The sequence below is a fragment of the Scleropages formosus genome, chromosome 21 (genome assembly GCF_900964775.1).
Source record: "Scleropages formosus chromosome 21, fSclFor1.1, whole genome shotgun sequence".
Taxonomy (NCBI): domain Eukaryota; kingdom Metazoa; phylum Chordata; class Actinopteri; order Osteoglossiformes; family Osteoglossidae; genus Scleropages; species Scleropages formosus.
The window spans coordinates 408,932-434,183 of record NC_041826.1 but is presented as its reverse complement, the minus strand read 5'-3'; the positions used below and the strand labels follow the sequence as shown (position 1 = coordinate 434,183).

The 25,252-nt window shown below is 42.6% G+C and overlaps 1 protein-coding gene across 6 annotated transcripts in view; it reads right to left on the bottom strand.

The window, feature by feature from the left end:
* LOC108941962 (tyrosine-protein phosphatase non-receptor type 4-like) overlaps window positions 1-25,252 on the bottom strand; it is a 94,030-nt gene that overhangs the window by 52,184 nt on the left and 16,594 nt on the right. For 5 of the 6 annotated variants that reach the window (XM_029247429.1, XM_029247428.1, XM_018764921.2 and 2 more), the window contains 5 exons: window positions 15,067-15,221; window positions 3,664-3,771; window positions 2,822-2,864; window positions 2,654-2,732; window positions 86-130 (listed from right to left, as the gene is read on the bottom strand). In XM_029247429.1, the coding sequence (XP_029103262.1) occupies window positions 86-130; window positions 2,654-2,732; window positions 2,822-2,864; window positions 3,664-3,771; window positions 15,067-15,204 (413 nt within the window). In that variant the 5' untranslated portion in view covers window positions 15,205-15,221. Of the gene's footprint in view, window positions 1-85; window positions 131-2,653; window positions 2,733-2,821; window positions 2,865-3,663; window positions 3,772-15,066; window positions 15,222-23,829; window positions 24,455-25,252 lie in introns of those variants that run through there. The other variant, XM_029247431.1, reaches the window with a different exon arrangement.

Below are 25,252 nucleotides of genomic sequence, written 5' to 3'. Positions count from 1 at the left end.
ACACAGAGTGTGTGAGCGGCATGTATGGCACAGTGCCCCTGCCTGCCACATGAAGAGCTTATGGATGGGTAGAGATGGCGCTCACCTTCCACTGAGTATGTCTTGTTTCAGATGTAAAAAATACAGGTACCTGCAAAAGAGGAGGCAGCAATGTCCCATTTCTCAATGCCCATGTTCACATTGAGCAATTTCCTTCAGCATTAATAAAGCTTCTGTCCATCTGTCTATCTCTATGTACCCACTTACTCGTCTGTGCTTCTAACTGTATGACAACTATCTGTATTTCACTATACATACCCATCTATATTTATCTGACTATATATACACCTTTCTATCTATTCTTCTTCTATTTAACCTTATTTAAATATATCTATAATTATATCAACCTCTGTGTCTATATATGCTATATACAGTATAATGTATCCATCTAATATAGTACCTATCTGTATCTATGTAGTTATCTAGAATACATATCTATTTGTGCTTATGTACCTCTATACACCTGTTTATCTATCTATATATAGACACAGTCCTGCAATTACAAGATTTAGTCACCTGGAATTCCAAACTCACTATAACTTTTATTGCAGGTGAAGAAATGCATATAAGTTTATACTAATTCAATATGCCTTTCTGATAACATAAACAGTATAAAAATTGCAGTTTTAAAACACATAATGGCTCTAGCAGTGCTATTTCTGTGCCTCTACTGCTGATATAGATGTGCATTAAAAAAAGACTTTCTCATTTCACTCCAGATCCAGCCTTGGCTTTAAACAGCCTGTTCGCAGCAAACATCAGCAATTCAATAAACATCTCTGTCCCAGATGTCATGCAACTTAAGGCAAAACCCTCTTTTTGAGGTTTCAAGAGCACAGCTTAATCCCAGATAAACCAAAAGCATAGACGCAATCTATTATGACAAGGCACACGAGTCGCATTGCTGCTGGCCATGGGCTTGGAGTCGCCTTTCCTTTTCAGAAGCTTCAACACAGTTGGCAACACATTGATAAACTTGAGAAAGAAATATTGGCTGATTTTGGAGAAATTTGAGAGCAAACCTGGTGAAAGTAGAAAGTATCGTTTCTACATGCTCAGATCCTTACCAACGGCTGATGATGTGAGACACGTCCATTGTTTGCTTTACAGAGCACTGTGGTGAGCACTGCAATCCCATGGCCACTGGCCAGAGTGCCATAAGGCTTTCAAAGATGTAAAATTGAAAAGCAGGTCAGGTGGAGGTGTGGTGCACTGCCAATGGCTGCAATCAGATGAACACTGCCCAGGGGACCCTGCTGGGTGAGGTGCTGCCTGTGCGCACTTTCCCACAAGCAGCTCCCACATTTGTTATTGCCAAACTTTCAAACTGCAAACTCCACTCATCCCATGCAATCTCCGCACAGCACTGCAAGATCATTGCTCAAGGGCAAATTTTTGTTACAAAATACTGTAAGAAACTGGGGAAATAAAAGAAAAAAGAAACACTACATTTTCAGGAAAGCTTGCAAGCTGCGCAGTCCAACAACATAATCTTTGTATAGTGTATTTCTGACAAGGTGTACCCATTACTTCCACTTATCACTACAAAACATTTACATTCATTCACTTGGCTGATAGATTTCTTACAGTGATTTACCTGTTTATAGACACACAAACACAAACACACATACATACACAAACACACACACGTTCACACTCGCTTGCCACGAACGAGCAGGGTGACGGCGAGCTGGAGCCCACACAGGGTGCAAGGTTGGACGAGGAGGGGAGACACCCAGGACGGGACGCCAGTCCGTCATAAGGCACCACAAGCAGGACTCGAACCCCAGACCCATCACACAGAAGGCCCCCAGCCAAACCCGCGTTTATAAATCTCTGTAATTTCTACTGTATCACTTAGGGCGTACACAATGGGGGACGGTTTATTTGGGATTAAGCGGGGTTTCGAGAGGAATGAGGCTGAGGTTGCGCCTCACCTGGGAATGGCCTCTTATATTAGGCTGCACGCACAGGAGCATCAGTCCTGCGGGAGACCAGGCATTCGAAAAATTTTCAGAGTGCTGAGTCTGTTACAGGCGAATCGCACCTAATGACAGTGTTTTAACCTCCCTACCAAGAATAAAACTAAACTCTCTAAACTTTAAAATTCACTTAACCACTCTGGGCTAAGGCCAGAGTGAGAGGAATGAGGCCAAGGCCTTGCCTCATCTGGGCAGGGCCTCTCATATTAGGCTGTGCGCTGGAGCATCCACCTTTAACCCGTAGAACCCTGATTTGATACAGTAGGGACCTGGGCCCGCAAAGCACATTCAAAGTGTCGATGACCAATGTGTCCTGAAATTCACATTAGTTCTTGCAGCTAGGTGCGTTCTTCATCGACAGGTAAGTACTTGCTCAAGGGTACATCACCAGGAGGTGGGATTTAGACTTACAACTTCTGAGTCCAAAGGAAACTAACCACTATGCTACCTGGCACCTGTAACATCACAACTCCATCAGAAAGCAACATGGCTCCTCCAGATAATTTTATTGGATGTACACAACATGTCCAACAACCATATGTAAATCCAAAAGAATAATGTCCCGAGGTCTGAATTATATTATGTAGACCCTTGTTGTCTGCATGCGGAGAAAGACACAAATGTGTGCTTACCTCGTATACTCTTCCTGGAGTTTGTTTGGGTCACTTACAAAAAATTTCACTCTAAAATGTAAATTATGCGGAGATCCCCCTGCAATGCATAGTGTGAAACCATTAATGATTTATTCATAAACAAATCTGATTTTAAAAAGATTGATTTTTTTAAAAAGTTTCACATACTTTTTAACTGCTTTCTAATGGGTTTATTGGGATCCAGCCACCCCTGAAAAACATATAACAAATAAATCACAGTTACATAAATCCATCAGTTCAGTAGAACAAAAGTCATAAGTCATAGTTTCCACAAAATTAATGATCCAGCTCAATCTTGTCTTTACTCTTTAGTATATATAGCAATAAGGGCTGAAAAGAAATTAAGGTTAAGAAATGAGAACGGGACCAGTAGCCTTGCTTTTAATATTAATATGGTAAAGGGCTACAGTTAGAAAAAAAAAAATGTTGAAGAGCAATTGAAGGAATGCACTTGGTGATGACAGTGAGACCATAAAAAACACTGACAAGTCTACTCACAGCTGAAGAACAGAAATCTCATTTGAATGTCAACAGTTGATATTTTCACAAATAAATATTAACATTTACATTTATTCACTTAGCAGATGCTTTTCTCCAAAGCAACTTCCAATGAATTCTATGTAGTGTTATCAGCCCACACACCTTATTCACCAAGGTGACTTACACTGCCAGATACACTACTTACAATGGGTCACTCATCCATACATCAGTGCTCCACTGATGTATGGATGAGTGACCCATTGTAATTTTTTAATTGTAATTGTATTTAAAAGGCCAGCTCTGATTATGGCACATGTTAATTTCTCAGACTTCATATGACAGAGCCTGGGTGCCATATCTGGCTAGAATTTAAGGCTTTTGCTCCAACCTGGGCCTCAGCTGTCTGCTGTGTGCAAAAATCCTTCTCCATAATGTTTGACACCGTGTGTCGCGCAGGTGATGGTTGACCAGGCTGAGCCTGCGGCCAGTTCCGAGGGCCGTATGCTCACCGGACTGTCGGAAGAGTCGTCCGCCAGCTGCAGCCCGAAATAGTCTCTCTCGGTCAGCTCCAGGTGTTTGAACACTATATCCAGCAGGACATGTCCTTGATTGTGCTTCTGCATGGGAGAAGAGACATGGAACATGTGAGATCTAGTTACATCGCCCCACTCAAGTTAAGTGCACAGTCTCCATCAGTCAAAAGGGATATTTTTTCCCCAAATCCCATTTTCAGTCTGAGGGACTTTTCTGGCTGGCAGTAGCCACAGTTACGTTGCGTAAGCGGTTGCTTCAAGTCACTCTGCGAGAAACAGGATGGTGGGACAGTGCTACTGGAGTTGAACCCAGCAGAAGAAGAAACCATGGAGCAGCACCTCCATGAATCTACAGTCCTCAGCAGAGCCCACCTGCAACCCCCCTGCTCCTCCACTCAGCATCACAATCTCATCCCTTTTCCAGAAAGATATTGTCTTCACTCATGGCATAATATGACTGGAACAACATTATCGAAAATTCCGATTTTAAAATCAAAATTTAAACACTTAGTTGAAAGTAATATAGCTAATATGATTATTCATTCATTCATCTTCCTCCGCTTTTATCCGGGGCCGGGTCGCGGGGGCAGCAGTCCGAGCAGAGTCCTCCAGACTTCCCTCTCCCCGCACACCTCCTCCAGTTCCTCTGGGAAAACCCCAAGGCGTTCCCAGGCCAGCCGGGAGACATAGTCTCTCCAACGTGTCCTGGGTCTGCCCCGAGGCCTCCTCCCAGTGGGACAAGCCCGGAACACCTCCCCTGGGAGGCGTCCAGGAGGCATCCGGAACAGATGCCCGAGCCACCTCAACTGGCTCCTCTCGATGCGGAGGAGCAGCGGCTCTACTCCGAGCTCCTCCCGGGTGACTGAGCTCCTCACCCTATCCCTAAGGGTGCGCCCAGCCACTCTGCGGAGGAAGCTCATTTCTGCCGCTTGTATCCGCGATCTCATTCTTTCGGTCATGATCCAGAGTTCATGACCATAGGTGAGGGTAGGAACGTAGATCGACCGGTAAATTGAGAGCTTCGCCTTACGACTCAGCTCCCTCTTCACCACAACAGACCGGTACAATGACCGCATTACTGCGGACGCCGCACCGATCCGTCTGTCAACCTGCCGCTCCATTATTCCCTCACTCGTGAACAAGACCCCGAGATACTTAAACTCCTCCACTTGAGGGAGCAACTCCCCCCTAACCCGGAGGGGGCAATCCACCTTTTTCCGACTGAGAACCATGGCCTCGGATTTGGAGGTGCTGATTCTCATCCCCGCCGCTTCGCACTCTGTTGCAAACCTCCCCAGTGCACGCTGCAAGTCTTGACTTGATGAAGCCAACAGGACCACATGGTCTGCAAAAAGCAGAGACGAGATCTCGCGGCCACCAAAACAGACACCCTCCATTCCCTGGCTGCTCCTAGAAATTCTGTCCATGAAGATAATGAACAGAATCGGTGACAAAGGGCAGCCGTGGCGGAGTCCAACATGCACCGGGAACAGGTCTGACTTACTGCCGGCAATGCGAACCAAGCTCCTGCTCCGGTCATACAGGGAACGAACAGCCCGTAGCAGCGAGCCCCGAACCCCATAATCCCGAAGTACCCCCCACAGGATGCCACGAGGGACACGGTCGAATGCCTTCTCCAGGTCCACAAAACACATATGGACTGGTTGGGCAAACTCCCACGAACCCTCCAGCACCCTAGTGAGGGTATAGAGCTGGTCCAGTGTTCCACGGCCAGGGCGAAAACCGCATTGCTCCTCCTGAATCCGAGGTTCGACTATCGGTCGGATTCTCCTTTCCAGTACCCTGGCATAGACTTTCCCAGGGAGGCTAAGGAGTGTGATGCCCCTGTAGTTGGAACACAATCTCCAGTCCCCCTTCTTAAAAAGAGGGACCACCATCCCGGTCTGCCAGTCCAGAGGCACCGTTCCCGAACTCCACGCAATGCTGCAGAGGCGTGTCAGCCAAGACAGCCCCACAACATCCAGAGACTTGAGAAACTCGGGGCGGATCTCATCCACCCCCGGAGCCTTGCCACCGAGGAGTTTTTTGACTACCTCAGCAACTTCAGCCAGGGTAATGGACGAGTCCCCCTCCAAGTCCCCAGCCTCAGCTTCCTCTACGGAAGGCGTGTCGGAGGGGTTGAGGAGATCCTCAAAGTACTCCTTCCACCGCCCGAGGACATCCTCAGCTGAGGTCAGCAGAGCACCACTTCCACTGTAAACAGTGTTTGTGGAACACTGCTTCCCCCCTCTGAGTCGCCGGACGGTTTGCCAGAATCTCTTTGAGGCCGACCGAAAGTCTTCCTCCATGGCCTCACCGAACTCCTCCCAAGCCCGAGTTTTTGCCGCGGCGACTGCCAGAGCCGCGCTCCGTTTGGCCCGTCGGTACCCGTCAGCTGCTTCAGGAGTCCCATGAGCCAGCTAGGCCCGATAGAACTCCTTCTTCTGCTTGACGGCATCCCTTACCTCCGGTGTCCACCACCGTGTTCGGGGATTGCCGCCGCGACAGGCGCCGGAGACCTTATGGCCGCAGCTCCGAACAGCCGCCCCGACAATAGAGGCGCGGAACATAGTCCATTCAGACTCGATGTCCCCCACCTCCCTCGGGACCTGGTTGAAGCTCTGTCGGAGGTGGGAGTTGAAGACCTCTCTGACAGGGGCCTCCGCCAAACGTTCCCAACAGACCCTCACTATGCGTTTGGGCCTGCCAGGTCTGTCCAGCTTTTTCCCCCGCCATCGAATCCAACTCACCACCAGGTGGTGATCAGTTGACAGCTCAGCCCCTCTCTTCACCCGAGTGTCCAAGACATATGGCTGAAGGTCAGAAGAAACGACTACAAAGTCGATCATCGACCTCCGACCTAGGGTGTCCTGGTGCCAAGTGCACTGATGGACACCCTTATGCATGAACATGGTGTTCGTTATGGATAAACCGTGACTAGCACAGAAATCCAATAACAACTCACCGCTCGGGTTCAGATAAGGGAGGCCGTTCCTCCCAATCACACCCCTCCAGGTGTCACTGTCGCTACCCACGTGGGCGTTAAAGTCCCCCAGTAGAACGACAGAGTCCCCAGTGGGAGCGCTTTCCAGCACGCCCTCCAGGGACTCCAAGAAGGCCGGGTACTCTACACTGCCATTAGGCGCATAAGCACAAACAACAGTGAGAGACCGTTCCCTGACCCGAAGGCGCAGGGAGATGACCCTCTCATTCACCGGGGTAGACTCCAACACATGGCGGCTAAACTGGGGGGCTATTAATAAGCCCACACCCGCCCGCCGCCTCTCACCCTGGGCAACGCCAGAATAGTGGAGAGTCCACCCTTGATCGAGAAGAGTGGTTCCAGAACCCAAGCTGTGAGTGGAAGTGAGCCCGACTATATCTAAACGGTATCTCTCAACTTCCCGCACCAGCTCAGGCTCCTTCCCCGCCAGTGAGGTGACATTCCAAGTCCCAAAAACCAGAGTTGGCGCCCGAGGTTTGGGTCGGCCGGGCACTCGGCCCCGACCACCGCCCAAATCACAATGCACCGGCCCCTTACGGTCTCTCCGGCAGGTGGTGAGCCCACCGAAGAGCGGCTCCAGGTTATGGCTTCGGGCTGAGCCCGGCCAGGCCCCGTGGGCGTAGACCTGGCCACCAGGCGCTCGCATGCGAGCCCCCCCCCCAGGCCTGGCTCCAGGGTGGGGCCCCGGTGGCCCCATACAGGGCGGGGTAAACGAAAGCCCTGGTTTCATTGTCATCACAAGGGGCTTTTGAACTGCACTTTGTCTCGTCTGTCATCCAGGACCTGTTTGCCATGGGAGACCCTACCAGGGGCATATAGCCCCAGGCAACATAGCTCCCGGACTCATTCAGGCACTCAAACCCCTCCACCACGGTAAGGTGGCGGTTCACGGAGGGGCTAAAAATATGACAATAATTAGCACATTAATAATATGACAACAAATTAACATAATTAGAATTATTACTTAGTCTAAAATGCCCAGGAAAGGTGGGCAACCACTGGCCCTTGGACCCCCAGAGGTTTTTTCTTCCTCGATTTCCAGTTGGGAGTTTTTGTTTCTTTCCTCCGTGGCCAGTAAGCATACTTATAGCTCTATAAAAGAATTACATTATGATAGTCGGTAGTCAACTGTCTTCTTTGTTTCTTATCTGATGTATTTGTTTTTCTTGCCTTATGCCTGTGTTAAAGCGCTCTGTGTCACTGCGTGAGAAAAGCGCTCTATGAGAAATAAACTGAATTGAATATATAAAATAACATGTAAACTAATCCGCAGATGATACAGTTAAAAGCTATCCAAATATTAAACAACTGAGACAAATTGCTCTTTTTGTGATACCTGCTCAAAAACTGCACAATGTCTGTTATGCAACTGTCTACTTGCACAAATACTCTACACTGACTTGTTCATGTTTATCCTTCAATGCTTTATTTTTCAAAGATGGCTTGCATAGTTTTAAGAAAATTAATAATAGAACAGAGGATTAGTACATGATCTATCATCTTATCTCACTGGTGATGTTTCAACTGATTGAAAAAAATTCAATAACACTAATCAAGTATCAAAATGATGCTAAGCAGTATCATGAGTGCCATCTTAACCACCAATAACTTCACCAGTGAAGCCCTCAAAATTACTAGACTACATAATTATTTAAAAGATTTTTGTAAAATGAATTCAGCTGGTATTCTTGTATCACCACATTGCATTTTCCTTGCTGAAAACATAGTAACTAAAAGAACAATCCTTCACTGGGGTCTAAGACACTTACAGTGATAAGTGGATGGAAAGTAGTCAGAGGAAAAGGTAGAATGGAAAAGAAAGGTTTTTTTTTTTTTTTTTTTGTTTATTATTATTAATCGCTTTGGCGAAGCGTGAAAACCTTAGCACATCAGTTCACAGAGAAGGGAAAAGAGAGTGCATACTTCACATTCAGAGATGTGGTACTAGCAGAGCGTGCAGCCCAGCCCATGTTCACTGGTGTTACAGGCAGCCACATTCTCAACTTACCAGCTCTGCATGGCACCCAGATGAGACGTCACATTCTCAGGGCTCTCTTCAACACATTTTGCTGGATGGTGACAAAAGGTTGCACTGGAGCAGACAATCAGTAATCCCCTCAATAATAACCCTCACAGCATCCCCAAGTGGAGAGGAAGCAGGGGATCCACAGACAAACACTTTCAGTTCATGTAGAGCCAAACCCAGAGACAGGCCTGCTCAGGTTAAGACAATGTGACTTCATGAAGAGTCATTTAATACCCTACTTCAGCATTTCATTGCATAAATTTATATTTTCCCATTTAATTTTTACAGATCGCTCTTCTCACACAGTGACACAAAACGCTGAACAAAGGATGGTTCAAATACAGGAGATCCCCGATTTACGATGGGGTTATGTTCCGCGAAACCCATTGTAAGCCGAAAACGCTACAGATCACAAAACAAGCAGATACAAAAAGTTTCTTTCCCCATGTTGTTATGTCCAGCTGATTGTTGTTAGTCTGTGCAATACTTTCTCCCTCTTACTTATTCACTCCCTCTTTATTTATTTGATCCCTCATTATTTATTCCATCCCACCCCTGCAGTATGTATGTATGTATGTATGCATGTATCTTTATATATGTTTTTTGTCTATTTTACACTATGAGCCATTGGGAACCAAAACCAAATTCCATGTACGTGTGTGCATACTTGGCCAAATAAATCGGATTCTGACTCTAAATCAAATTCCGATGTAATTTTCAGTGGACAAGAAGCAGACGGGTTAATTTTGGGATAAACCCTAACTTGGCCAAGTTAGGGTTCCCACCTGATAAGTGTATCCATGCAATAATGTGGGAGTGAAACGCACAATGTCTTCATCCAGACCAAAGTAGTTCATAGACTAAACCTGTGAAAGACCCTCTGCTGTACTTGCATCTTTTCACATACCACAAAAGGAAATAAACATAGCCTTTATATAAAAAAAAAAAATGTTTACAATACAATGGTTAATTAAGAGGAGAAAGCATTGTTTTGGCCCTTGTCCTTGAACTTTCATTTCCTTTTCTGCCAGTGGAATACCCACAAGTCACTGCAGAGTAGCCAGGTCGAAGCAGTGCTCAGGCTCAGCGTTGCGCTTCGGTTTTCTATAAAAGGTCTCCTACCTGATCAGCTTTGGATTTATTAAAAACATCATGATAGTGTGAATGTGGTCTTTCAGAACCAGCAGCTAGCAGGTAGCAGAGGGAAGACACCATTGTCATGGTGGGTCGGCCAAGTGTACCAGCAGCGACGGTGCAGCGAACCAAAACAAGGATCAATGGTCTCCAACAGCAGTAGCTAGGGTCTCACTCTAATTTGTTTACTTTGAGGGTGAACAGGTCCAGCAATCCTTAATTATCGCCAGCACAGAGATGATTAGATGGGTGACGAACACACAACATAAGCATCATTTTGTATGGATCCTCCTCCTGACCCAACAGTCACACAAAGAACAACAAACATTTCACCATATACGAATAAAAACTGAACACTTCCTGTCTGTATCAATACATAATAGATGAAGATGTCAGTACAGAATGAGTGGAGTTTTAAATAATTTTTTTTTTTTTTAAAAAAGGTTGCACTGGGTCATGTGGTCAACCAGAGACCCCTGTAGCACAACTGCACTTTGGCATTTTACATAAGGAATGTTCAAGATGCAATTTAAGAAGGCAAAAACAAAAGTTCATAACTTCCCACAGCTACCTGATAACACAATGACAGTCACAGATCTTTCGCCTCCCAGTATGCCGTAGACTTGTGGGGAACTGTCTGTGAAGCTGGACTCATTTCACTCAGCTTCATCAGCTTCATTAGTTAAGAGTCTAGGAGTAACAACTAATTCAAGTCTCTGCCTCTATCAACACTTTGATGTCATAATGCGGTCCTGCAGATTCCTCCTATCACATTCATAGGATCTGCCTATATCTCAGAATAAGTTCAACACACCTTCTGGTCCAGGCCATGGTGATATTTCACCTGAACAACTGAAGCTGTCTTTTGTCTGGTGTTCTGGGATTTTCCATCAAACCTCTCCAGCTGAGACAGGATGCTGCTGCAGAAGCTGTGTTTGAGCTACCAAAGCATTCCCATGTATCACCCTCTTCATATCTCTCCATTGGCTTCCTGTAACTTCCTGCATCAAGTTCAAAACTGGTTATGGCCTACAAAACCATCAAGGGATGTGCAGTTATCTCCCAATACTTGCAGGGCCTGATCACTCCCTACACCCCAACCCGACTACTACAATCCTCCACCAGTGGAGGAGGTGGTCACATGCACAAAATGTCTAAAATCAAAAGCCCATAGGTTCTCAGTTTTGGATTTCATGTGGTGTAATGAGCTCCTTGTGTCCCACAGAGGTACTGAATACCTTCTAATATTTTCTTCTGATCTCCTGTTTGCTGCATAAACTAGAACTATATTATGCATTTTAAAACTTTTGCATTCTTTATCAGTTGTCTAGGCAACTGCAGAAATGTGTTATTGGACAAGCAGATTCTGTTTCAAGAATTAAATGTTATATAGATCTCTCCATCTATTGGCGAAATGCAATTCTGTTTACTTCGACTTATACTTTGCTATGGAGAAAAGCACTTACGAAATTAATTCATGTCTTTATGACACAGCTCCGTTTGATGGTACACATACTGTATATAGCTGGAATTCCATAACTCAGTTCCATTCCACTAGGTAAATGCATGTCTTTACATGACTCATAAATGACACAGTAACATTAACCTTGCCCAAATGGCAAACATGAAGCTCATCTCTGTACCTAGTTCTGAATGCTTTGCAGTCGAGAGTGGGAACAGCAGTTTTGGCTCCCTTAGAACACATCACAAGCAGCACTTTGCTAAAAATATAGAGGGTGATATTGTACAGTATCAGCCGTTGAGCTGCACATTTCTAAAATGGCTGAATCATGGTGGGGAACTTAGTGTATTTAGTGTACAGTCTCCTCTCACTTAGCATCTGTCTAACACTTTTCGCTGGAATTTTTTTACTTAATGTTCAGCTTCTCAGGAATGAATTTGTGACATTAACTGAGGAAGGGAGGTCTCTATATAGCATTGTAAATCACCTTGGATGAGCATCTCAGCCAAGTTGCTACCATTTCGTAATCATTATGGGATAGCAGGTGGTGTTGAAGTTAGAAGTGCCACCTTACACTAGGAGGAGCAAGCTTGGAACCCCTGACACTGCAAATTACTCAGCTGTTTAAACAGGCGATTCATGAAGCAACTTTACACTAAATTTCTTTAGAGAAAAGTTCCAAATAAATACGTGTAAATGCTACAAAAAACAGCAAAGTACCACAATTATTGAAACAGGAGGTTTGTTGTTCTAGACATACTGTACAGTGCAACGAAAACGTCACACTCGGCCTCTGCGAGAACCCCTCTCCTTCTCCTGACCTTCTCAGCTGTCCGAGCCAGTCCCTTCTGTCCAGTTCGACGGGGAAACGGAGCTACATGCTGCGTCACAACAATGTCGTGAATCTAGAGATGCTTCAGCACCAAAAGCTATGTGAGCTCTGTGTTTTGTCACAGGACATTCATAAAGGCCCCAGAGGTTTTTCTATGAGATGTATGTCACTTTGGAGAAAAGCGGCTGCTAAATGAATAAATGTAAAGGCAAAACTGGAAGAGATGCGCAGCTTCTTTCCTGGGTGAGCCATTTCGCATGTGTTGAAGCATTGTTCAGAGGAACCCTACAGCACTTGCAGCAGAAGGCACTGCCCCCACTCAATATTTTACATTTATTACTCACTCATTTCCATCTGTTTCAGCCATTTCTAAATTAGTCTCGCCACATATATACTGTAAGTTTTACCATTCAAAGCTGAACTAATGGGTTCGAAGGACTTGCCAAAGACAGAGTAGGCTCATAGTCTCACCTTTATGTATGATCTGTTATACAATGTGAACAGGTGTCTGAAGGACACTGTGACCAGTCAACAGATTCAGGGTACAGAGTTATTTGCTACAATGTTATTTACATTTATTTAGCAGAAGCTTTTCTCCAAAGCAACTTCCAATGAACTCTACGCAGTGTTACCAGCCAACACACCTCATTCACCAAGGTGACTTACACTGCTAGATACACTAGTTACACTGGGTCACTCATTCATACATCAGTGGAACACACTCTCTCTGTCACTGAGAACATGCAAACTCCACACAGACTGAGTGGGGATCAAACCCACGTCTTCTCACACCACACAGGCGCTATGAGACAGCAGCACTACTTGCTGTGCCACTGTGCCACAATGTGTCACACAGAGTGAGATATACTGCAGAGAGCACATCAAAATAAAACTGGTGATGAGACGATGGAGGAGAAATGGAGAAACCCAGAAGTCCATAGTTACTGTGGGATGCTGGGCTCTTCTTCACCTGCCACCCCTGGCTGCATCTGTAATTGGAAAACACTATTTCTCTGGAACGCAGTAAATAATGAGTCTAGGACTTTTCTTTATTCCTTGCAGAAATGACACGTCTTTATGCTAACTGAAAACGGCTCCTTAAACTATAAATGAAGGGTCTTCTGAGAACTAAAACAAACCAGAGGCTCTGGTTACAGAATCAGTTATTTGCCATTCTAATAGAACTGTGTACTGACACATATTCTGAGGGGTTCCCAGGCCTAGTATAGACAGAACCATGTCCCTGCCAATTTCATTTCAATTGATTCCAGGTCATGTTGTGGTTAGAGCCACCACCTTTCAAACACTAGGCAAGGCACTAACACTGAATTTATACAGTGAAACTTACCCAGCTATAAAAATGGGTAAATCATTATAAGAAATAGCAGAATCCTGAAATTCGATTTAGCGAAAAGCATTGCGCAAATGAATATATACAAATGTTCATAAAGACCTATTCCCTGAATAAAATGCAGAATTCAAATGATATCCAACTGTATGAGTACAGGACTGGTTAAGGTTTCAGTGGTGTTGAATGGAAAGGACGCTCAAGAAGAGACTACATTAGGTTCTTGCAAATGGTCTTCATCCAGTGTGAAGAGTCTGTAGGGAAATGTGTTCAGTGCAATGCGAAAGAAAAAAATGATAAATGTACATATTTCAATAAATTTTCTTGGAATATTTTCCAGGATTGATTGTTTAATAAAAAATATTAAAACAACTTGTGAGAAATCATTAATATTTTTTATGCCAGGATTGGATATCAAGATATTTTATTATCCCTTTGACATAATGTTGTTAATTGAAAGTTTAAAAAGCACCATTGTGTTTATATTTATTATATTTATAACAAATTATATATTTTTTGAGTATATCAAACAAGTAGCCCTCTAGACTATTTTATCCCTTCACGGAGCCTTCACTCACAAAAAGGTTGGAGACCCCTGGACTACATACTGAATGCATAGTACTAAAAAAGAGAAAAGACCAAGAAATTCAAAATGATAACTTTGCATAGCTTCCCATCTTTAAAGAGAACTTTCAGCTGAACATGATAATAGTGATCCACTGAATAGGTTAATTATGGCTAAATGATTTGTGCCTTACATTATGATTTTATCTAAAGTGCCAAAGAATTTCATCTATTATACCAGGAAATTTGGGGTAAGTACCTTGCTCATCTCAAGTTAGTTCATTACCATCATCTGTTATTGAGCAAATCATGTCTACAATTCAGACTACAGCATAATTGGGGAGTGGGGCTTGAACCATTAATTTTATAGGAAAGCTGCAGTTACAGTACACTCTACATGTTACAATAATGTGATGTGAAATTGCTGCATCTTAACATTCAGGCAAAGAAGGTGCACAAGATAATAGAGCTGGAATGTCATGAAGGTCTTCAAACTTAAATATTGAAAATTCAGTCAACTACCTCAAAAAAATGCAGTGTGAAGAAGACTGCAAAGGAGGAGAGAGGAAAAAAAATCTTAACTAAATCAGTTAAGAATTTAAGTTAAAATTCTGTAGCACCAAACTTTTCCTTTTTGTATAAAATGCACTCAGCTAAGATTTCTGTTCTAATAAAAGTGTAAAAAATGTAGCAGGAAAAAATGCAGATGCAATTGCATTGCCTTAGGTGTAATTCATAATATACTTGGTCAACATACTGTATTTTTTAATGCTCTGCTGGCTGGCTACCAGGATACATACATTCTGGACCACCATGACCTTGCATGATGACAAGTGCTGAGAGATAATAAATGAACAAATTATTATTAATTAAATCATTTTGTTGGCATGAAGCTCTATTTAAAGCAAATTTAAAAAGATACAAAGTATTAAACCAACTGTTTCCAAATGTATGTGAACATGAAACACGGCTCTTTGTAGCTTGGTGGGTGGGGATGCAGGGTACTTACATCAACTTTGAACGTATGAAGAGTGTTATCCAGGAGAAGTATGCTACAGAGCACCTCTGCTTGCTGCCTGTCTCGTGCCAGCTCCGACGCCCGGACATTGTAGGATCTGCCAGCAGGCAACCGGAAACGTGCGGTCATTACTGTCCACACAGGGTCTGCAAAAAAGCAGACACACACACACAGATTATTATATGAGATGCAAGAACAGAACAATCCCCAGCTATTAATACTTGTATAGCCTTTAACGGAAATCATTATTTGACATGATAAACGAATATAATAATACTTCTGCAGAAAGTAGGACACATTTCTAGAGCAATGGAAGACAGAAGTATTTCACAAATGGATGCCAACAATAAAAAAGAACTCGTGCTAATTCCTACCTATTCCTGTCAGTCCCCTTGCACAAAGGTGTCAGCTAAATAAACAAGAGCAATACCACTTCTGCCACCACAACAGTAGTACTTGCATACTAATCATTAAGTAAAATCAGTATGTACATTACCTGATTTCTTAAAGGTAATGTAATGTACTGTAGGCCTCAACATGCTGTTTAGATCATTCAACAACAAGTCTATTATTTTACTGTATTGGTACAAGTCTCTTTTAGTGAAAAACAAAAATCAAACAAATTTCCCACAAGAACTAAATGCTACGTGAAATTGGAGTGTCAAAGAGACGCTGCCCTTTTCAAGTACCACACCAGTTGATTCATTTAACATTTACAGCAGTGAATGGAACAGCAAAGTGCTGCCAAATCAAAGTGTTACGTGAACATGGTGCAAGGATGGGCACACTGGCTGTGTGTGAAACAAATTCTCAGTAGCAACGCAAACCCCGGAGGCTCCTGCAGAAGACTGATAGTGGTGTGGGCTTCCCGTAACCCCCAGCCATGTCTGAGCGATGGGGGGTTAGTCATCTGTCAGCGGAAGCCTGGTGTTTTCTGGGCCAGCTACTGATGGCTGATGTACCGACTGATGTACCTTCACAATTGAGTCTCAATTTTACCACACATATACAGAGTACCAACATTACATTCAAGATACACAGAACAAAATGTAACACCCCATGTGTATATTACACACAACAGCTGTACACAAAGAACCAGTCTAACCAAACTCACCATGGAGTCACAGAGAAAAACAACCTCTATGGATGGCATCCAAGAAAAAAACCCTTGCTTGCTCTTCGGCACAAAACTGCAAGAATAAATTTTGCTAAAGAACATGAGAAGAAACCTGATAAATATTGGGAGGACATTCTTTAGTCAGATGAGACCAAGATAAATTTGTTCAGCTCAGATGGGGTCAAGCATGTTTGGCATGAACCTGGCCAGGACTATCACAGTGAATGCATAGTCCTGACAGTGAAGTATGGAGGTGGGAGTGTGATGATATGGGGTTTCATGAGTGTAAAAGGTGTTGGGGAGATGACATGTATAGATGGCACCATGAATGCCTGTGGACATAACAAAATACTGGCTGACAAGATGACTCTCAGTTTCCAGAAGCTTGGCAGAAGAGGAATATTCCAGCATGTTAATGATCCAAAGCACACTGTCAAAATCAGGCAAGAGTTTTTACAGAAGAAAAAAGCAAAAACTCTGACCTGGCCAACTATGTCACCTCACTTGAATCCAATAGAACACCTTTGGGGTATTTTAAAGAGAAAAGTAAAGCAACACGACCCCTCCAAAGAGCAACTGAAAAAAATTCTCTGAAGAATGGCAGAACACCTCTCCAGAAATGTGTGCAACACCGGTATCACCTTCATGCCAAGAAGGATTGAGTGTCATCAAAAATAAAGGTGGACATACAAAGTTTTGAAAAAATAAATGATTTCAGTCTCAGTGATGAAAGTTGTACTGACTTTTGTTGCATTCAGTTCCTACTGTGGGACCTATATTTTTAGTATAGTAAATCTAAATGCGTACAGCAATTGATTTGGAGATGAAATTGAAAATAATAAGTAAGTTTAAAGGTGGAAAAAGACTATCATATATAGTACGGGAACTAGGTTTAGCTGTATCGACTGTGAATACGATAGTGAAGAATGCTGCACGTATAAAGGAGTACATGATGTTGACTGGTGGGGGAGGAGGGGAATCTGACATATGTAACTTTTGACTTAAGTAAGGAGATGAAGTTATGCGGATTGGATATGCACGAGCAAATATACCAGTTACTATTGACCAACACCAGATTGAGGAGGTTGACAACTTCACATACCTAGGGAGCGTACTGACTACAGATGGAGATGCGACACACGACGTCCAATGTCGCATTGGAAAGGCAACTGTAGTCTTCCAACACCTGAAACCGATGTGGCGCACTAGCACAATCAGTTTACAAACAAAAATACGACTTCTCCATGCCATCATTGTCCCAACAGTGATATACGCCTGTGAGACATGGAAGATGACAAAAAACATCATCCGACGGATAAACGTCTTCCAACAACGTTGCCTTCGTCGAATCCTAGGCATCTCGTATCAAGAACATATCACAAACCAAGAAGTCCATCAACAAACATGCACGCGCCCACTGTCGGAAACTGCGGCTGAACGACGCTTCCGATTCGCAGGTCATATCTTACACCAACCACTAACCCAACTCCTAAGGACAGCCATGAACTGGATTCCATATAAGAGCAAGCAAAAACCAGGACATCCAAAGATCACATGGAAAAAGAACTTCATTGAAGACCTAACGGCCGTCAACCTGTCATGGGATGAAACCGAGGCTGCCGCAATTGATCGAGTACGATGGAGAGCGCTTACTGCCCAATGCACCGAACGGCATGGGAGGATTTAAGTCTAAGTGAGGAGATGAAGAATGGTCTATTTGTGTGACTATCATACAAGTGCTACTTAGAAATGGGTATCAGTACAAGCTATGTACAATGCTTTGAATGAAAGCACCTGTTAAGCAATTTTTATAAAATATAGTAAGAGCAGGGTCTTTCTTGCCAGAAGGATCTGTGGAACACCCATGAAGTTGACTGCTGTACAGCGTTTACAGTCCTGCACCTTATTTTGCTGCGCTGAAACAAAATCTGATCTTTTCTTCAAGAACTGTTCTGATGTGCAAAGAATGTTCATCCTTTCTTTACTTGACTAAGGAAAGGGGTGTGGTCATGATACTCATCTAAAAACTGTTGTGTATTCACATTTGTATGCTTGCAAATCCTGTAAAGTATTGAAATAAAGTTAACATTTCGCATAAAATCCTACCACTAGGCCCCTAGGACTTTCCCCATTTGTTCAAAATTTTGATAAATATTTTTTAAAATTATTCTTTGATGCACTGGACTGTAGGTTATGGTAATATTGGCATCCAGTCCAAGGTCCCACCCAAGGTCCAGAGTTGAACTGTGGAATTATTTTATTGGACATGAAGCCAGCATTACTGCTAAGTTATAACAAACAATGATCAAGCGGTCACCGAGGTAGTCAGAAAAATTGTCAACATATTTTTTGATGCTCTGCAATCGGCTGGCTACCAGGATACATACACTCTGGAGCACCATGACCTTGCATGATGACAAGTGCTGAGAGATAATAAATGAACAAATTATTATTAATTAAATAATTTGTTGGCATAAACCTCTATTTAAAGCAAATTTAAAGAGATACATTCAGAAACAGTCTGTTTAATACTTAGAATTTAGAAAAAGAGTTCCCCCTGACAAACTTGGAGACCCAAAGACCCCTTTACGGTGATGGTGGAAATAACCTTAGCGAGACACAACTGGTCCTTCCACATCCGAACCAATGACCACCAGAGAAAGCAAGCTATAAGGATCCTCCAGTGGGACCCCTGATGTCTGGGGGCCCCTCCTTTATCACCTCCCAAATCACTAGCTGGTACCAGTCAGAAGCCCTGGAGTGCTAGTTCTGACACCAGGGGTGGCTTTCAGGACCATCACGCAGCCCAAACAGATCCACTGTTTGCCTTTACTTAGTTTTACGTTCAGACTCCATTGTTTTTTAGCATGGGGGTCTTTTTGGAAACCTCTCCTGAGTACCGCTTGTCACTCTACAATAAGGGCATTATGCAAATTTATTCACGGACTACTCCAAGCAGCTGTTGGTTTTAAAAGGACATTCACAATTAAATTTAAATGACAAGGCAAAAAGATCCGCAGTTTGCCAGAGATGCAGAGGAAAAGCGACTAAAAGGAGCGGAGTCCAACTCTTTGAAAGGACTCCATCGTTGACAGCACCCGGGTGTCAGTCACATCTGATTGGCTTTAAAAAGTGGGCCACAGAGCTCAGCCCCATCCACTTCAGTGGCTGCTCAACAGACCCTGCAGAAAATGGCTAACTTGCATCCGGGAGTGGGGGGGTAGGGGAACCCCATTCTTTTACGGCAGCAGTTCCATTCCAAGAACATCAGTTTAATGAATTCAGAGCACATGAACTGTGTGCAAAGGTCAACGTGGTATTCCATCTGGGATATCTTCGTGTACATGTCTTCTGTTTATCCGCTGCCACATTTCATGCACTTTGTGTACCAAGAAAACGCTCAATACCTTTCTTTCTCTTTAATTCTTATTCATTTTCCTCTTTGGTCAGTAGTGCTCCAGATCATGTCTCAACATTAATGGAGAACTCTTTGCAGGATGTAGACCAAGTATGTCATTCTGTAGAAAGATGATCAAGTTAAAACATCATGTTATTTTGAGACAATGATTAGAAGGAATCTGAAGAATATTACGTATTATTCCAACAAGTGGCCTTTGGAAGCTCTCAGAGAAGTCCACCTGCCTCTACTGTGTTTTACAGGAAGGATCTCCAGCCCACAGGGTGCTAATCCAAGGGTCTGATCAGCTACAGCAGCAGCAACTCACAAATGTCAATTCCAGCCCAAAGAAACCCAAACGTACAGTATTTATTTTTCATCTGGACCATATTGTGCCTGTGAACCTGTGAAGTGCACAAGATAATCCATACTGAAATCAACAGTCATTGAGATGCCACCGTTGGCATGTACCCAAAACCTGTTTCATTCGGTCCTTGTGTACAGTCGTCGTAATACATACATGGAGAGTAACATCTTGTCCTGTGTATCTTGAATGTCACTACACCCATTAATTTACATTTATTTATTTAGCAGATGCTTTTTTCCAAAGCGGTTTCCAATGAACTCTATGTAGTGTCATCAGCCCACACACCTTATTCACCAAGGTGACTTACACTATTAGATACACTGCTTACACTGGGTCACTCATCCATACATTTTAACCCATTTGGTGCTCTATGCTCATATTGTTAAAATATGCCTACAAATAATCATACTGTATTTTCAGCACTGGCTATATTTTACTGTTTATTGATGGCATCTTAAAAATGTAACATATGACCCTACCACTTTTGATGATGTTATGAAGGAGCATCCACCACGTCAAATTCCTTGTACGTGCAAGTGTACCACTCCATTACAGTTATCTTTTACATTCCTACCCTGCTCACCAGTCTTGGCTACCAGAGTATCCTCAACCATCCCACGTGAACTGCCACAGGCATTGCTTTGCTTGGAATACATATCTATAGTACCTTGAGTTGGACAAGAGGTTGAAAAGTATGTGGATGGACCATTGTCCTTATGTTCACACTGTCATGCATTATGGTGCTTACACACACCAAATGACTCAGCAAAGAGAAAGTGGGCAGTTGAAGTAAACATGAATTTAAAAAAAAAAAAAAAAACAGCAGCATCTCAAAGCAAGTCAAATGTCATGGAAACAAACAGCACTTTATCGAAGGAAGCATAATATTGAAACACTGCATCTCCCACACACACTTGCGTTTGAAAAATCTGATCTGCAGGAAGCTCTAACCATCCTTGGCAACACAACAAAAAAAGGCTTACGTGGCTTTTTGTGCTGTAAGAAGGAACAGCATTAGTTCAAGTTCCTATGAAAATACCTTCGGAAATGTCCAGATCCCATCCCAGCAATAGATACTCAAATGAACAAAAAAATTTGACTTCACGTTTTCAAGGTTTACAGTGACAGTCCGAAGGCAACAGTGCAAAGGAGGCAACACCTCTAACCTAGGGGGTTTAACCGGGAGTCAATGAAATGTAAATGAAGTGCCTTGAAATTATATAAATCTAAAATAAATTAAAAGTTAAATAAAATATTACTTTACTTGCTATGGTGTTTAATAGTAATACTACTTAATATTTGTTTCTTAATATTTATTACTAATTATGTAATACCTGTAAATTAATATTACATAATACTAATTATGTAATAATTACACTAGGGAGTTTTGAACACCCTACTTTCCTATATGACGGTGATATTAAGTTGAGGCGTCTTATAATAATCGCTGCTAAAAATCAAAAAAAGAAAAAGAAAAGAAAAATCGGCTACTTGCTGTCTTGCCTCAGGTTTGTAACTGGGCAACTACACTTTAGCAAGCCTGTTTTTACTTTTAGCTAAGTTTATTACTTTTTAGGGTAATTTATATTAAAACAGGACTATCCTTATATTTTCACATTTTGTCTAATATTCCTTCCTTTCCATTTACCATACATATACTACATACATTTATGCATACAGTACAGGAATGGCTAGACTAAAATATGTATGTAGTGTAATTATTACAGTATTTCTAAATGTTTAATAAAAATGTAATAGCTGTTGGCAATTTTGATAACCATTTTCAAGTTTTATTGTAACAGGTATAAGTACCGTGTACAAGTATCATGAAATTCTTCTTGACTGCATCTCCACAGGACTACGAACAGAAACAATAGATAATACTGCACAAAACAAAACAACAGATATAAGTAATACTAATAACAATAAATAACGGTAACAATAAATAACAGTAGACAGCAAGAGAACTCAAAACATGAGAATGCTTAAAGTGACAGTGTAATCTACCGACGCGCCTGGAAGGAGCAATCTCCGGTGAGAAAGGAATAACATTTATATTTGGATTTTTCATCAATTTTTGGATTTACTTTTGTCCTGCATAGAATACTGTAGAAATTTGCCCCATAAAAAAAAAAAAAAAAAAAAAAAATTACATTCACTTTACATTTATTCATTTGTGATTTAATATTTTAACCTAATGAACAGATGAATTTCATTTATACACCAAGAACCAGGTGAATCTGTGGACTCAAAAAGAAAATCAATATTTGACAAATTTGTTCTGGACTAAATTGTATAAAACATCAGTCTTGGGCACTAGAGTCAGACCAGTTGTGGACTTTTCAGGAATTTTAAGCATTTATATTTTCAGGTAGTAAGGGGGGGTATCTATCTGTATAGCGACAGCGTGGCAGACTGGGAGATATGGATTGCTGCCACTGCACAGCATCACAAGAGTATCGCACCACATTATTTTTGAAATTTTAAAATTATTTTTGGATCCACACAACTCACACCAGCCCATCATCATTTACAATAAATCTATAAAGCAGTCCTCATCCTTCAAATATTTGGGAGTGTATGTGAATAATGCTTTATCTTGGTCATATCATGTGGATTACAGATGTAATAAGGTCCAACAGAGCTAATCTACTTTCTAAGAAGACTTAGATGTTTTGGAGTCAGTAGGGAGATTCACTATTTATTCCTCTGCTCCACAATTCGCAGCACTCTGCTATATAGAAGCCCGGTCTGGTTCTGTGGCCTCTCGGTTCAGCTGAAAAGCAGAATTTTAAGACTGCTGAATATCTGTTCAAAGATGGTGGGTCATTGCGTGGAAACTTCTTTCCTAGATAGTTGCATCAAGCACACTATCAGACTGGCGGAGAAGATCAGTTCAGATCATTCTCATGTTTTACATGAGGAGTACCAGCTTCTGCCCTCTGGGAGGGGCTTTAGGGTGCCAGATTGCAAGAAGAATAAGTACAAACACTCCTTTATTCCTCACTCCATCACACTACTGAACCAACACAGCAGGTTAAGGAGGTGACTATTTCTTCTTCATGCACACATACACACATATATACACACACATACATACATACAGGTACACATACATCCCATGGACTGTTTATATACAGACTGATGTACCTGCACTAAAAATGCAAATGCAGATTTATCCATGCTGTTTTTGGGATTATGACAAGTTGTTTATGTTTTATTTGTGATGTAATAAGGTGGATAGATTGCTGAGCTGGAGAAGCAAGATAACAAGATAAGATAAAGTGTTATCTTATCTTATCTTATCACATATTGCTTGCCCGGGGTGGGGTTAAGGAAACAAAAAAACAATCAAGAAATCAAAATTTTGAATTACAGTTTATACTGAATGTCTAGCGCCAGCTCACCATCCTAAATACGAAAAATTGTAAGTCAAACCATTGTAATTTGAGGATCATCTGTATTCATTTAGCAGACCATTTTCTCCAAAAGCAACTTCCAACGAACATTACGTAGCAGTATTCAGCAAAAAACATCTACCAACAAACGTAATTTTCAAGTGATACACTCGCTGGGGATTCTAATAGGTGGAAGGAAGGGTGAAGACAGTACATTTCTGGACACTGTCTGGTCATGGCTAAAGGCTGAAGAGAGCCTATAGGAAGTAATGAAAGAAGACAGTTGAATTTGGGTGTAACATGGCAGGTAGTTCAAGGGTGGCCAGTACTGCAAAATACTCACTCTGGACAGTACAATAACCGATGTGGGAATAATGTGCATGCTCTTTGCAATGATAAATGGATAGTGACCAGTACAGCTTTTGTTTGCCACATTTCCTAGGGCACAGCAAGACAAGAACATTGTTAGTTTTACCTGTTATCCCTGGTGGGGTACAGGCCACCAGTTTTCACTTGCCAGGGACTTGAGTCCTGTGCCATTTCTTTCAGTTTGGTTCCATGTGTGGCCCATTTTAGCTCTGAAATCTCATCACCAGGTGTTTCCTGAAGCTTTGTAAGTTCATCAGTGTTATGGTGTACCTCACCATGGATGCAGACGAGACTGGTGTAAGGAGCAGCTAAGGACCAGCTTCCAGTTGGCTAATGCAGGGATTACAGCAACACTGGCATTGCACTCTGTTGCTAGCTCAGTGTATCTCGGGCTCCTCCAATCTGACTGAAAGTTCCATGTCTGGTCCTAGAAGACTGCAAGCCCTTTGACCCTGACCACTATATCGAGCTGCAATTCTGGGATACAGATTTCCCAAGGGAACTACAGCTTCCAAGGTCCTCCTCAATGTGCACTCCACTCCTAGTATGCAGAGTTTTGATGCTGTCCTCTGTTTACATTTAGCTGTCTTTGGCCCCAGCATGCTTCAGAAATGCCAGCGGGGGAACTTCTTCCTTTGTCCTTCATTTTAGACTTGTGCTTTTCCACTGGCTCTGGTTGCAGTGCCACTGATATCAGTTGGAGCCTTGAAGAAAAGTTCTGCAAAACAGGGACAGCTGGTAGCATAACAGTTAGTTACTGCCTTTGGATGCAAAGGCTTCAGGTTTGATCCCCACCTCCGGCTATAGTACCCTTGCTATTTACCTTAAACCGCTGCAGTAAAAATTACTGAGGTGTATAAATGGGTAAATCACTCTGGAAAAAAGTGTCAGCTAAGTGAATTAATGTAAAATGAAGCAAGCATCTGTTAATTATACAGAGTAGCAAAAGCCCACAAGGCACTGGGGCCTGCAGGAACAGCAGTGTAGTTCACTATCCATGTTTCAAAGTATGGCGTGAAGGAAAGCACTATAACCTGCCTCACACAAGTTCATGTCTTTCAGGAAAGCAGAAATGTCTGGAAGGGATGACAGCACAGAGCCGTGACCTGTACTTGCAAAAGCTCGCATTCCTTTGTGACTGTCGATGAACCAAATTAAACATCTAGTGAATTACATTTTCTAAAGTACTACCGAGATGCTTTACTTTTTAAAAAAAATGCTTAACTTTCTTAATCCATGTGTGGCACCTTAGACTCCTCACCCCTCACAATTGGTACGAATATTTATTTATTTATTTTTTAAAAAAACCTCTCGAAATCTACAGGATATTTTGTTTAAAACACAAACACACACACACACACACACACACACATTTTCAGAACCGCTTGTCCCTTACGGGGTCACGGGGAACCGGAGCCTACCCGGCAACACAGGGCGTAAGGCCGGAGAGGGAAGGGGACACACCCAGGACGGGACGCCAGTCCGTCACAAGGCACCCCAAGCGGGACTCGAACCCCAGACCCACCGGA